Genomic DNA, 13,824 nt, shown 5'->3' on the forward strand with positions numbered 1-13,824 from the left:
AAATTTCATCAAAGCTAGTATTGCTTCTAGGAACAGTTTTAAATTAGCCAAGTCAGTATTTTGAAAAGTAATCGAATAGCTCGCGGAGCCCCTGGGTTACTCTCGCGGAGCGGAGCACTTTGAGAACCTATGCTGTACTGTATAGAAACTTCTGGTAAAATCTAGGATGACCTTTGACTCTAACTTAACAGTAGCAATGATTGCTTCCGAGTCGGCCTGTTGCACGGTTTGCGCGAAACTCTATTATAGCTGTCTTGTGTCTGCTGGTCTGAGTGTTGCATCAGCATTCCATTTTGCAGAAAGATTTGGTTGCCGAAGGCTTACAGTGCATTTCTTTCGTAATGTCAATCACCAGGCATGAAATATAGCTCGAAAAAATGAATCTTGTTCACAAAACCTCATGCCAAATGTAGTCTAAACACTGAAACAGAGTTGTTATAAGTGAAAACAAGAAAATGTCAATTGCTAGATAGACAATGGGACCCCAAAGATATAACTCTTCAAGTACAAAATGTTATAATAGTACGACTGTACGGACGTACGGTAATATTACTAACCTATAACTGCAAAAACTGTATAACATTGAATTTGATAAATATCTGAATAGGCTATATCACTGTATCATGTTACCGTACCGGTATGGAGTTCTGAAAATAAACTAACTAGGCTATATGATTACAGGATTTAGGCTAAATTGTCGAATGTATGAACTAGACCAGTCTGCCAGTGGTTCTCAAACTTTTTAAGCCTTTGTCGATTCTCGCTCCCCACTTTAAAAATAACCAGCTAGCAATAAGCTGCAAATAACAGATACGGTATTAAGGCGAAAAGATGTTTTATTCGAAAAACAACTCGGAAATACGTCTGTAGGTTGATGGAACGTGAATAGTGAAATAAATGAAAAGTTTTGACATGTAAATATCCAAAATAAAGCAGGCAAGATCAAATCTAACAAATATTTTCATTTTTAATTATTTCACCCCCTCAAAAACTTATCACGCCCCCATTGTGGGGCGCGCCCCACTGTTTGAGAACCACTGAACCAGTCAATTCATGGATTTGTAAATGATTTATGTTTTAAATTAACAATACCTGAATATTGGTATTTATTGTGCATTAGGGCATAGTTTTCCGATTCCTAGATCTCCCAATATTTGGTTCATTAAAACAAAATTCTGAAATCTATTTGTATCTGAAACGAGGGCCTCTTGCACAATGGCAGATGCGTCAGATTGTGTCACATAATATAAAACAATCTTGATGTGCATTGGCCATCACATGAACAAAATTGCTTCTTTTGCCTAAAACTACAGAATGCTACAAACAGTAAATTTTTTTCTTTTGGTAAATCGGATTATTTTTTTCAAAAGAATCCAATGGTTACGTTTCTAGATTGTGATTTCTTTTAGTTTATTGCTCAGTGCCAGTTTGCTAATTTGTGTCGATATGGAAGCCTAAACTGTCTCGTTAAGGGGGCTATTCTCAAAATAGGACAACTTGTCGTACTGTTCTAATGTGAAATTAATTTTATTTATTTAAACCAGGGATGTGCAATCTTTATTACAGGAGGGCCAGATACAAGTAACTATGTGAAGCCGTGGGTCGCACCTTCATTTAGGATGGTCTTTCCATTAGTTTCAGGCACAAAAAATTATACTTCCATTATTATATAAAAATTATAACAATATGTATTATGCAACAGGATTTTACTAGCTAGTTTTGCTAATATGACAATGCCACTCAGGTACTGGTATAGGCTTTGCGACGCCAATGGATTGAAATTGCTCGCACGTATTAGATTAACTAAACTAAAAACTCGTTTTGCGGGCACACTATTCAAAATTGGTACTTCTCCACGGGCTGCACAATTTTTTCTTGCGGGTCGCAGTTTGCACACGCCTGATTTAAACTAAGAAAAAAACGATCAGCTTTTTCTGATGTACCAATCCTTACTGAGGTGATCAGTTGATTGGTATCCTAGTTGGTAAGAGTATATTTCGGTATTTCTCAATGTAATGATGTAGCATAGGATCTACACGGAAATAATAGAATAAAACTGTTTTAGTATTAATCATTAACATTTTGCATTCTATTTAAAGCAACACCAATGATAACATCTAAACCTCAATCTATTCCCAAATCTACTTTAAATTCAACCAATCGTCCAAATTTGCAAACGAACCAGAGCAAAGAGAAGCAGTCCGTAGAAACGTTCGACAATAACTTTGAGAATGGCGACATTCTCTTGTGTCTAAATCCCGTTGAGGATTTGAGCAATCAAAATTTCTTGTCCCAATCAAGGGAAAAGAAAAAGGTGATTTTCAAGAACCCAATCATCCAAGATGATTCCATCAAGTCAGAAAATCCAAAGAAGCGTTCTAAATCTAAGAAACAGCCACAGGTGACAACAGAGGTTGTAAACAGAAGCAAAAAAAGCTTGCTGAAAGTTTCCGTGCCCTATCATTTTGACAATGGCTTGAATGTCACATGGAGGTATACATCTACGAGATGGGCTGAAAGACTCGAGCATCTCTCTCAATTGGCACCAGGTGCAATTAAAGTTGTGCAGTCAAAATCTTCGAACGATGCTTCTGCTTTTTACTGTGAGAATCAAAGCCATTTTATTCTGGGTAATGGGCCAGATTTCAGCACCTCCATGTTGGGAATTCTGAATAAAACCACAGAAGTTCTGATAAAGAAAATCAATGTGAAACGTGTTCCATTGCTGCTAAATGAGGTACATGTTAAATCTCTTGTTTCCTTGCCAAAATCGCCTCACATTGCTCATATTTATTTTATCGTGAAGGATAAAACGCATTTCTATGTAGTGAGAGAGTTGGGAGAGAATTCATTGAGGTATGTGATGAGAATGAGGCAGTATCTTTTCGACTCAACCAAACAACCATTGGAGTACAAACAACTTTGTCACTCTATTGCAAAATCACTTGCAGTGCTACATGGTAGTGACGTTGTTCATATGGCAATTAAACCTGAAAATGTTTTTGTTACCAACTCAGGAAATGCTATATTATCTGACTATGGCATGCATTCCAGATCTGAAACGAAGAAGCAACAATTGTCTAACGGTAGTGGATCCCTTTGCTGGCTTCCTAGTGAGGCATTAGGAAAGGTAGACAAACCACAGTATAACAAGGCATCTGATATCGCTCCGCTTGGCATGTTGTTTTACTATATAATTACTGAAGGTAAGCATCCATTTGGTGATCCAGAAAGTGCTGCAGATACCTGTATGAACAACATTCTACATGGGCAGTACAATTTGAAACTGATTACGGATCCACTTGCTCATCACTTGATACAAAATATGATTTACAAAGAACCAGAAAAAAGGTTTTCGATAGATAAGATTCTCAGTCATCCATATTTTTGGTCCGATTCCGAGAAAAATGTTTTTGTTAAATACCTGGTTAAGATTGTTGCTTTTGTATTGAATGATGATATTTGCGACAAAAAAGCTAATGGTGTTCTACAAAAAATTAGGCTTGAAGGATCGCATGTGATACAGAATTTTGTTGAAATTGGAAGTTGTTTGGAAATTCCTTCAAAATTGAAAAATAATTTGACTGCAATATTACAATATGTCTTCGAATTTTCTAAGAGCAAAACCCATGACCTCAAAGAGAATGATATTTTCAGAGATTTTTGCAACATGTACCCAGGATTGTTGCTTGATTACTATTCAGAAATTACCATTGAAGATATGACAAATATGGTTGACAGTGTCAAAAGAGCTGCTGTGGAAAAGGTCAATCAATATCCAGATTTTATAGATTTGCGTACTTTGAAATCGACTTTGTCAGCTGACAGTGGTGTTGTATCTCCAAGTATGGATGTCCCAGTTGCAAAAGGAAATGGAAAAGAAAGAAATATAGGAGAATACTATGATATTGACACATTTTCATTTGATAGCAAACGCACCAGGAATCGCAACTATTCTGATTGTTGTACATCAACTACTACTGATGATGGAATTGATCTTCTTTCTCCAATGTCTGGAAGTTTTACAGACGAAAACATGTTTTCATCTCCGGTTAAAATATTTCCAAATAATTCTCATGAATACAGCGACAAATGGAAATCATCAAATCATAGCATTATTAGCCCAGGAAGTTCTATAGACAACCATTACGAATTCGATGGATTGGGATATTCAAATAGTGTGCCAGATTGTCGTGAGGAAACAAGTATGAAGAGTAAACGATTTTTAGCATCATTTATGCCTTTATGGACAGATATGGATGAATTAGACTGAACCAGTCATTTATGTTATTGAAAATGATTCATTTACTAAACTAATGTGAATATGTTCTATGTTTTGATAAGGGGAAGACTGGGAAACATGACAAGCTGTAGTTCAATACTTTCACTTCTAAAATACAGTTTATATTCATTCTTTTGTTCCATATGCACTACATTTCATGCCATGCTGCTTTATACCAGAAGCAGAAAAAATGTATTGAATTGTTTTTCAAAAAAATTTACAATCACAATTGAAACTTACAACTTGGAAATCCAACTTGATTGTTGAGAATATTAAAAATCAGCAAATACGAGTTATGTGTTCCATAATATCATCACACGATACATTTATGATTTTATGTTATTATTCAGTTTTCTAATGCCAAATTTTCACTAAAAGTAATTTCATATAGTTCATTGATATTACAATTGAGGGAATATTGTAAATCGTTAAAATCGGTGTTCATGTATTGTGGTGTGAATAAGATGTAACACTTGAAATATAAAATATCTAATTTTTAAATTTGTCATTTATTCAATTTTCGCCATCCTAATCTAAATAGATATTATGCCATATTTTTCCAAAGAATGTTATGATTTACCCACGATCAGGCCATAATTATGCTCCCAAATTTTGATCTTGTTTGCTATTGAATATGGAGTTGTAACTTGTAATACTCATATTATAGTCATTTTTGAAACCCAAATAAATGCTATAAGCTATGTGATATTTGTTTTAGGAAGTATGTAACCAAATTATTGTGCCATATTGTTCAATTTGCTACTACCAAATTTTTTAGCAGTTTTGATTACATTTCATATGTTTTGGTATTGGTGTGTGCTAGCTATACTATGGTGTTTTGACAAAATATAGCAACTTGTGCATGACCATCATCTTTGTCTAAATATTCTAGATATTCGAACAATTGTTAGGCATGTAGTTTTACTTAATTATAGCTAAAAACATGGGGATTTATATCAACAAAGTTGGCCTTCTGTCTCAAAGATGGAATATAGCTAATAAACGGATGCTGTTGCTGCATTTGCTTCAGAATAGATGGTCATATACATCTTTGCACTTAAGAAGTTCTTGCCTCTCGGCAGCACCGGCATTAACTTCATGTGAGAAGGTCTTGTATCTTCCAGATAATGATACAAATATACCTAGGGAAAAGACAAGGAAAATATTGCCAGCTGAGCAATATCCTTCAGAATTGCAAAAATCAGATAAAGTAATATATATCGGGAATTATAAATTAATAACTCTACCCTGTGATATGGGAACAAGAGTTAAGGACCTGTTGCCTTTGACAAAACCCCATCTAGACAATAAACTTTCCACCTCTACCAATGAAGAAGTGCTTATTAGCTTTGCCAAAATTGCTTATCAAATACTCAATGATGAGAATAGAAAAGATGAACATATTCAATGGATATCTGTGAAATCAAAGCGACTAATAAGCAGATCAGATAAAAATAAAAGTAAGAATTTCATAATACATTATTAATTGATTTTACCAACATTTCTGGTGTATATTGATTAGATAAATACAACCGTAATACTATAATGCCGTGTCACCTATAGATTGTTTTTATATTATTGATTACCTATCATAAAAAGATATACAATTTTGGTGCCTTTGGGCTATTTATCCTATAGACTTTTGCACAATTTCTTTTTTGTGAATATAAACAGGTAATGATAATAAAGTTGTTGAACCGGCAGACAACCCCAAGCAGAAGATAAGAAATTTGCACACAAAATTACGCGAACAGGTATCGTAATGCTATTTCATTTGATTTTCAAAATTCAAAACACTGCTGGGTAATGATATGTGGAAGATTAATTTTCAGTACTATTATAATCATGAAATGGTATAATTTCATGGAAAAATAATAATGTAATTTTAAAATTTATACAATAGCATGCATCTGAAACAAAAAAAGACTTTTCCTATACTCGTCATAGAGTGGGAACAGAACGACATAACTTACGATTAATCTGCTATTCTATTCCCTGGATAAAAGTTTATGAATCTTATCGTATAGTACTTCCAATAGTTGAACTTCCATTCATAAAATTGTGTGTTATATTGTTCAATTCAATTCAGCTACCAATGTCGTTAACAAGAGGAAGTTCTTGGCATGACTTTAGTATTTACACACCTTCTATTGAGCTGTTAATCACAACACCGAGAAGACAAAATAACCAGTTTGTATTTCGGTAAGTCGCAGGTGACAATGACACAAAATATTTCTCATTTGAGTGTACAATCAGCTTATTTCTGGTACATCTAAATTTTGCTCTGTTTTGCAGTGGTCTTTCTTCATATAAAAGAATAGCTCGGTGCTTCAGATTTATATGTCGGTTTTGCCTTCGAAGTCCCAGATTAGAAGTTTTACACATGTCCAGTTATGAAGAAAGGAAAACAATTGAAGTCCGATGGAGAGTAGTTGGACTGCCATTTTATTTTCAATTATTTTATTTTTTCTTACCATCGGGTATCGCCACTAATCTTGTAAGGTAGGTCTTGTTTATTCTATTGTGCTAAAACGATTATTCATATTTATTATCTCAGTTAAGAGGAAAGTCTATTGAACTTTGACCTCTTGTTTAGTCACCAGTCGATCATTCCAAATGTGTGAACTTGGAACTGCGAATGGTGGAGAGAGTCTCAACCAATCAATAGTCCAGCAATGACAAGCATTTTCCTAATGCGTTTCATTACAAATTTAGATAATGTTAAAACTGTTTTAACTGAATCGTGTTACTTTATGATTTGGGAAGTCTGTAAATATTATTTGATTGTGTGCGTTTCTAGACATTTGATTCAAATATATTGTCAAATCCAGAACAAATTTCCAAATCAACCTTCCTATAAATTAACTCCCATGCAAATAAAAATATTTTCCCCGAGAACAGAATCAAAATTTTTCATTCATATAACATCATTTTATTTCTACATCAGATATTATGATTATATGTCAGTTCTATATGTCAATGACTCAGGAAAAGTTTGGAGACATGATGTTAGCAAGGTAAGAATGAACTAACAGGTGTATTTCTCAATGTATTGGAATTAGAACATTTGTAATATAGATCAAAATTGAAGCAACCATGTTTTCATCCTATCATAAAATGACAATGCCTTGTGCTTTGAATGAGATTGGGTACTCCCGTAGTATGTGTCCACTTTTCCTTATTTTAGTTCTATTGCGAGTTCAGGGACTGTCTGTGTTAGCCAAGTGAATAAACCCCCTGCCGATATGCCCTCACACAAGTTGATGTAGTAAAGTAGGCGAACAAAATTAGTTACCTCCATATTGCTACATACACTTCTGGCGCATAAGGAGCAATTTGGCGTTGCCTGCCTAAATAGATGGTGGGGCTAGAGATTTCAACCCGGCCGGCGATCATAGTGAAGCCCAACGCGTTAACCAATAATTTGTCATTTTTATACCCGTAGATGAGAAGATCGTCAACTGAATCGCTGGCGTCATGGCTCCCCGCACTTCGAAAAAGACTCCAAGCAGCTTCACCAGTTATGACGACTATTGCGAGAAAAAAGTTTCCTGATTAACTCCGAAAATAGCGATACTGATCATTTTTGTTCTCTTCGAACTCAATAGCACTTTTATTCAACATGACATGCCCCTATAAAGTACCTTTACAAGTTCCTGCTGTTCTAATTTTTATTGAATATTTATCAACTTCAATCAAGATTGAAAATGCAAAAATAAAATTTAAAGAATTGCATCATTTACTATAGTATTGTGAAGTCAGCGTTGAAGAAAAAAGTTACATGAGCATCGATATGGCAGCTCAGTAAACTAAATCATAGTAAGCTTGCAGAAGCTTTGTCCATCACCCATCTAAGAATTCCATCTGTAGGTTTCACAAGACTTGCCGGCAACTTAGATGATTTGTCAAACACTTTCTGTAATAAAAAATATAAAGGATCTTAATTTAGGTAATTTTTAGGGCTGAAATGGCTTTCTTGGCCACTTACCTTAATTGTTTCCGCTTTACTTGCCCCAGCAGATATAAATATAACATTTCTTGCATTGTTTAAAACTGGTAAGGTCATGGTAACTCGTTTTGGTGGTGGCTTTGGCGAGTCCGACATAGGTGCAATGATAAGATCTTTCTCCTGTTACACAAATATAACTTGTAATTACTCGCCAAGGAGATCTGTCTACTTCGCTTAAGCATAATGTATTGAGCTTTATATCTAAATATCAAGAGTAAGAATGGTCCAGATACTCTTAATAGGTAAAAATGCACAGTTCACTTTAATTACCTCCAGTAACTTATGTTCAGGAAACAAAGAGCAAGTGTGACCATCAGGCCCCATTCCCAGAAGCAGCATATCAAACTTTGGAAATTCAGTTCCACATTTGAATACATTTTGTATTTTCGTTTGGTAATCGGCTGCACATTCTTCCACTGTTAGATTGGGGTCAATGACAATCCACGATGATTCATAGCCAACAACATCAATAACTTTGTTCTAGAAAATAAGCTTTTTTTCACCTGACATACGGTAATTCGATAAATCGACGGTCGTTCGATTTTTATATAGGTAAGCTGTGCTGCGCTTGGTATTTTTCATAAACAAAATATATATATGGTGACATAATAAGAAGACCGTACCTCATAAAATTTTTTTAATTATAAGTGAATCTTGAGTGGTAATGTGTATACCACCATTCAAAGGAAAAAATTGATATGTAACACATATACTCACTTTGTATTGCGTGAAAGTGCTTTCTGGGTCGGTGAATGGTACATGTCTTTCGTCACAAAAAAATATTCTCCACTTCCCCCAATCTACATTGTTTTTTTTCGCTAATGTTTCAGACAATATGTTAATGATACTTCCACCGGAAACACCTTTGATATGAAATGGAGGTTGATCAATATCTTCAAAACCTTGTAGACTGCACCACCATGTTTTGTGTAAAATCAAAATATAGACTATGCTATTCCATGCAGTTTGCATCACATTACAGCAACAATATTTGGAAACTACAGATAATCATAAGAATTTATAAACACACATGCAATGTAGATTTTCTCTTAGGATAGGATTTACATATTTATCCCGGGGGAAAGGAAAGTCGATAAGACGGCTTATCCATATGGCGAACCACGGCCTCTCGTCCGGTTACCCTTCCAAGTCGGGTATGGGATTAGTTATATCGTTTGTTTTCGGAAGCATGGACTTGGTGGTGGAGGAAGCCGGTCGTGAACCACCCAACGACGGCGAGGAGTCCAGCAATCCTCTCGCACATAACCATCCCTGTATGGCAGGGCTGGGCAATTATTTTTGCTCGAGGGCCACATTGCAAATCAAAATGCAGTGGCGGGCCGGACTAATTTGAGTCAACCCACATTGCGTTTTTTATTGTATTTTATTACACAATTGAATGAAACAAAATCTAATACAATTGTTATTTTTAATGAGACGTGTGTATGCTCTGCTGAGCCTTAACAAGTCCTTGAATGTCGGGTTCAATGGCAGACGTAGATATTCTCAGCAAATCAGAAAGATGTTCATCGGTGAGAGACGACCGAAATTTCGATTTGGTAAAATTCATTACTGAGAAGGTTTGCTCGCAAATATAAGTGGATCCGAAAAGAACTAGCATCTTTTGAGCATGTCTCCTTATGTTGGGAAAACTTTTTTTATTTAGAGAGGAATAAAAATCCAGAATTTCAGATGATTTAAATTTTTCCTGAAGTAAAGTGTCACACTGCAAATCAATAAGCTCGAGTTGTGCATCAGATGGTATGTTTTCCACGTTACTGGTGAAAGGAGAAGAGACCATACTCATTTTATTTTCAATTAATCGGAAATCTTCAAATCGTCTTAAAAATTCAGCATGCAGTGCATCTAGCATTGTAGAGTACTTTTGCAAAAAATCATTTGCAGATGTGGTAGCTGTGTTGAGTGTGGGAAAATGAGCGAGATTATTGTTCTGTAATTGGCGTGAAAGAAACTGCAATTTCGTTATGAACGATTTTACCAAGCTGTGCCTATTATGCACAAACAGTTTTTACTTTGGAGTTTGCAATTCAACTCATTCAATAGAGCAGTGACATCAACAACAAAAGCAAAATCAGATAACCATTTCTTATCTGAAAGCTGCGGAATATCCTTGTTCTTTGTTTGACAGAATTCTCGAATCTCCTGCTGCAAGTCCCAAACTCGCTTCAGTATTTTGCCTAAACTGAGCCATCTCACAGTTGTATGATATCCTATGTCAGTGTGCTCATTTTCTTGCTCTTCCAACAGGGAAATAAACTGTCTGTGATTTAGTGCTCCGAGACCTGATGAAGTTAACTAGTTTTGTAACAACATCAGTGACATGGCTTATTTTTAGCACTGACTTGCACAATACCTGTTGATGTATGATACAATGTAAAAACACTAACTGCTGCTTTGGGTCAATTTCATTAACTCTGTCTTTCATGCGCTTCAACAATCCCACATTTTTTCCTGTAAGATTTGGGCACCCATCTGTCGTCACTCCAGCCGATTTTTCCCATTTAAGTCCCAACTTATCCATGGATGCATCTACCTCGCTAAAAATATCTGCACCTGTTGTTGTTCCTTTCATTGGTCTTATAGCAGCTATTTCTTCAGTAATTTTGAAATCACAAGTAATTCCACGAACGAAAATAAGCAACTGAGCAGTGTCGCGTACATCACAACTCTCGTCTAACGCTAAAGTGAAGAAGTCAAATTGTTTGACATAATGTAGCAACTGATCTCTTAAATCTCCTGCGATACACTCAACCCTTCTGGTGACAGTTCTTCTCGATAGCGGAACTTGTTTAAAAGCATCTGTTTTATCAGGACAAACAATTGCTGCCGTCTCTACTAAACATTCTTTGACGAACTCCCCTTCAGAAAATGGTTTGCTGTTTTGAGCGATTTTGTGAGCTATTACGAAACTGGCCATGACAGCTGCATCATTAGATGCATGGAGTCGTGTGAAAAAACTTTGCTGTTTTTCGAGCTTTGCTACCATACTCTCCGCTGTTTGCGCCATTTCATTATTACTTAGATTTTTGTATTTTTTTGCATGTTTTGTCTCAAAATGCCTTTTTAAATTAAAAACCTTAATAACCGCGACCTTCTCCTTGCAAACCAGACAAACAGCTATCCCATCGACTTCTGTGAATAAATACTTCGCTGTCCAACTTTTGTTAAAAATTCTGCATTCTGTGTCAACTTTTCTTTTCTTGTTTTCGGCTGACATTTTGCAACTTTGTAGATCTAGCACAGGTTTAGAACTGACGCTACAGTTCAAGTTACATAAATAAAAGGATAAACAAAGAATAAAATAAAGCTGGGCGCAATTCAACAATTTATCTACATACCACTACTTCTACAATATTTGAAACGCTGAGTAGCGCAGAGCTGACTAGCCTAACTGTATCCTTCTTAATTGGGACACGAATCAAAACGCGACTCATCGAAATTACGCGCGCAAAATTCACGCTTCGATTACTCTGCTGTTCAGTAATCACGTGCAAAAACAAGCGCTGATCGTTGCGACAAAGATGACTACAGATAGCAGTTGGTACTATGCCATGGTCTAATCTAAAACACACAAAGCTACCAAAACGCTTATTTCTATTACATTAATGAAATTTGCCCTCAAAGTATATTTTATATGTAAATAAAAAATGTAAGTGTCTTAATTTAGAAATCTGCTCGCGGGCCGGATGCGGCCCGCGGGCCGGAGCTTGCCCAGGCCTGCTGTATGGGATTCGAACCTGCGAACCCACGCAGAGTAATTATAGGTGCGGTGGCGAACGTATTCCTAACGCTTAGCCCGTTGAGCCACACCGCCGCATCAATTTCTCAATTGATTTTTATGTTAAATTTAGAAAACAATAGCAGGACAAGTCACAAACTCTATCACAGCGTACCTAAAGTGAAAATCCCTCTTTCTGATATACTTTTCTGAGCTTCCTCAACAATGCATTCAGAAACGAATGGTCCGATTTCATTGGGCTCAAGAATGTGTGTGTTTGCTTCAGGTTCTCCCGCCTAAAATATATCAAAATTAACAACCAACTGAAGTAATATTGGTACTAGTAAGTGAAATACATATGAAGAAAACTTATACTCACCATCTTGCAACACGAAAGGTACAAAAAAAGATGAACAAGACGAGTAAAATCCACTTTCAGACTTTTGCTAAAGAAATTTTGCAAGTCACAAATGGTCAGCAATCGACTCTGGGGATTCCCCTTTGCACGGTTGATCGCAGATGTCGTTGGCCGCTAGGTGGCAACATTGAGTCCCAAAATAGTGACGGGTCCGGTAACAACAACTCACTGCTTTGTTTTCTCTGACGACTAGGCTGGAGGAAGATGGAATGGGTTTGTTTAAAATTTATCATTATTTATCTATGCAATGTATACTTATATGCTAAATTACCTGGAAAATTGGGATTCATGCAACTAAATTTAAATAATATATTTGGATAAACCAGAACTATCAATATCATAAATCCGAATTGGCAATGGATTTAAATTTGGCAAAAAAAAAAAAAAAAAAAAAAGATGGAATGGGAAAGGCTAGTACAGTAAGTAATAATATTTATTCATCACCATAATGTGAATTAAACATACGTTTAGACTACAACAAGAAGAAAAATTATGTGGAAAATAATAAAGACTGATTTTGTATAAGTTACATTATCCTGGGGTTCCCAAAACTGCAAAGTGACGAGTTGCTAGGTGCGCCACGAAAATTAACAGAATTCAGAATTGTGATAAACATAACTAAAATATGACTGAATATTCTACAGTTTTTATATATTTTCAATGTTTAATTGTTTTTTCTTCCAAAATGATGTGTATATGAATCAATAAATTTATTTCATCTCTCTATAGCCTATCGTTTACTTATTGTAACAATATACTGATATCTGGATATACTGATATAGGTACCGACGTAACCACAGAACCACTATTTGCTAGAATTTCATGATCTGCTGTCCATTTATCTGCTGGATCGAGTTCAGCGAACATGAGTGATTTTTTTATCATTTCAAATGATAATTCATAGACCTACATGTTTCAGTGTTTACAAACTTTAAAAAGAATAAAGTACCGTACATAACGATCGCAAAATTGAGTTTTGTATGCAAGGAGCATATGACAGTACTGCAGTATGATGGATTAGTAAACTATCGTACTGCCGTAGTCTACTTGAAGGCGAACGGAAACCTTGCAATGAACTGCCAAAAAGGCCTATTCTGTATTAGGCCATATATCAGTGTATAAATAATTGTTCCTTCATTCAAATTTCTGCATTTTATGGCACATAACGTCTGAACGTAGATGTTAAAAACACAAGAAATAGTCTCATTCCAAAATTTATTTAAACTTACCGGTAGTTATCGTAATGCATATAAAAATCGAATAACTTCTTCCATGTCGTCAACCAAATTAACAAGCAAAGGTTAAATCAGAAAACCTGTGGTTCAATCTGTTTTTGTATTTAGAAAACAAACTGCCAAATTTAGATTTCCAAGTTC

The 13,824-nt window shown here is 35.5% G+C and overlaps 3 protein-coding genes across 3 annotated transcripts; 2 read left to right on the forward strand and 1 right to left on the reverse strand.

The window, feature by feature from the left end:
- Positions 1-258: 258 nt before the first annotated feature.
- LOC120344316 (uncharacterized) lies at positions 259-5,175 on the forward strand. The gene has a single exon (XM_039413462.2). It carries the CDS (start codon positions 2,108-2,110, stop codon positions 4,271-4,273), a length of 2,166 nt encoding a protein of 721 aa, XP_039269396.2. The 5' UTR covers positions 259-2,107; the 3' UTR covers positions 4,274-5,175.
- A 50-nt stretch (positions 5,176-5,225) lies between these two features.
- Positions 5,226-8,020, forward strand: LOC120344318 (uncharacterized). Its single transcript, XM_039413464.2, has 6 exons — positions 5,226-5,742; positions 5,957-6,036; positions 6,372-6,484; positions 6,578-6,784; positions 7,230-7,299; positions 7,728-8,020. Exons 1-6 carry the CDS (start codon positions 5,226-5,228, stop codon positions 7,839-7,841), a joined length of 1,101 nt encoding a protein of 366 aa, XP_039269398.2. The 3' UTR covers positions 7,842-8,020.
- LOC120344321 (6-phosphogluconolactonase-like) lies at positions 7,940-12,545 on the reverse strand. The gene is made up of 6 exons (XM_039413466.2): positions 12,410-12,545; positions 12,206-12,326; positions 9,009-9,154; positions 8,562-8,771; positions 8,271-8,411; positions 7,940-8,198 (listed from the first exon to the last, which is right to left on the reverse strand). The coding sequence occupies exons 1-6, from the start codon at positions 12,410-12,412 to the stop codon at positions 8,097-8,099; spliced, it is 723 nt and encodes a 240-aa protein (XP_039269400.2). The 5' UTR covers positions 12,413-12,545; the 3' UTR covers positions 7,940-8,096.
- Between the last annotated feature and the right edge of the window lie 1,279 nt (positions 12,546-13,824).

Source organism: Styela clava, chromosome 5, assembly GCF_964204865.1.
Source record: "Styela clava chromosome 5, kaStyClav1.hap1.2, whole genome shotgun sequence".
Classification (NCBI taxonomy): Eukaryota; Metazoa; Chordata; class Ascidiacea; order Stolidobranchia; family Styelidae; genus Styela; species Styela clava.

Bases quoted from the DNA above. Each gene is read 5' to 3' on its own strand.
- LOC120344316 (XM_039413462.2), top strand. From the start codon at position 2,108: ATGATAACATCTAAACCTCAATCTATTCCCAAATCTACTTTAAATTCA.
- LOC120344318 (XM_039413464.2), top strand. From the start codon at position 5,226: ATGGGGATTTATATCAACAAAGTTGGCCTTCTGTCTCAAAGATGGAAT. The intron at 5,743-5,956 runs GTAAGAATTTCA...GAATATAAACAG, and splicing joins CAGATCAGATAAAAATAAAA to GTAATGATAATAAAGTTGTT. The intron at 6,785-7,229 runs GTAGGTCTTGTT...TTTCTACATCAG, and splicing joins ATCGCCACTAATCTTGTAAG to ATATTATGATTATATGTCAG.
- LOC120344321 (XM_039413466.2), bottom strand. The intron at 9,155-12,205 runs GTACGCTGTGAT...TTCATATCAAAG, and splicing joins AAGAGGGATTTTCACTTTAG to GTGTTTCCGGTGGAAGTATC. The intron at 8,412-8,561 runs GTAATTAAAGTG...TTTGTGTAACAG, and splicing joins CTGAACATAAGTTACTGGAG to GAGAAAGATCTTATCATTGC.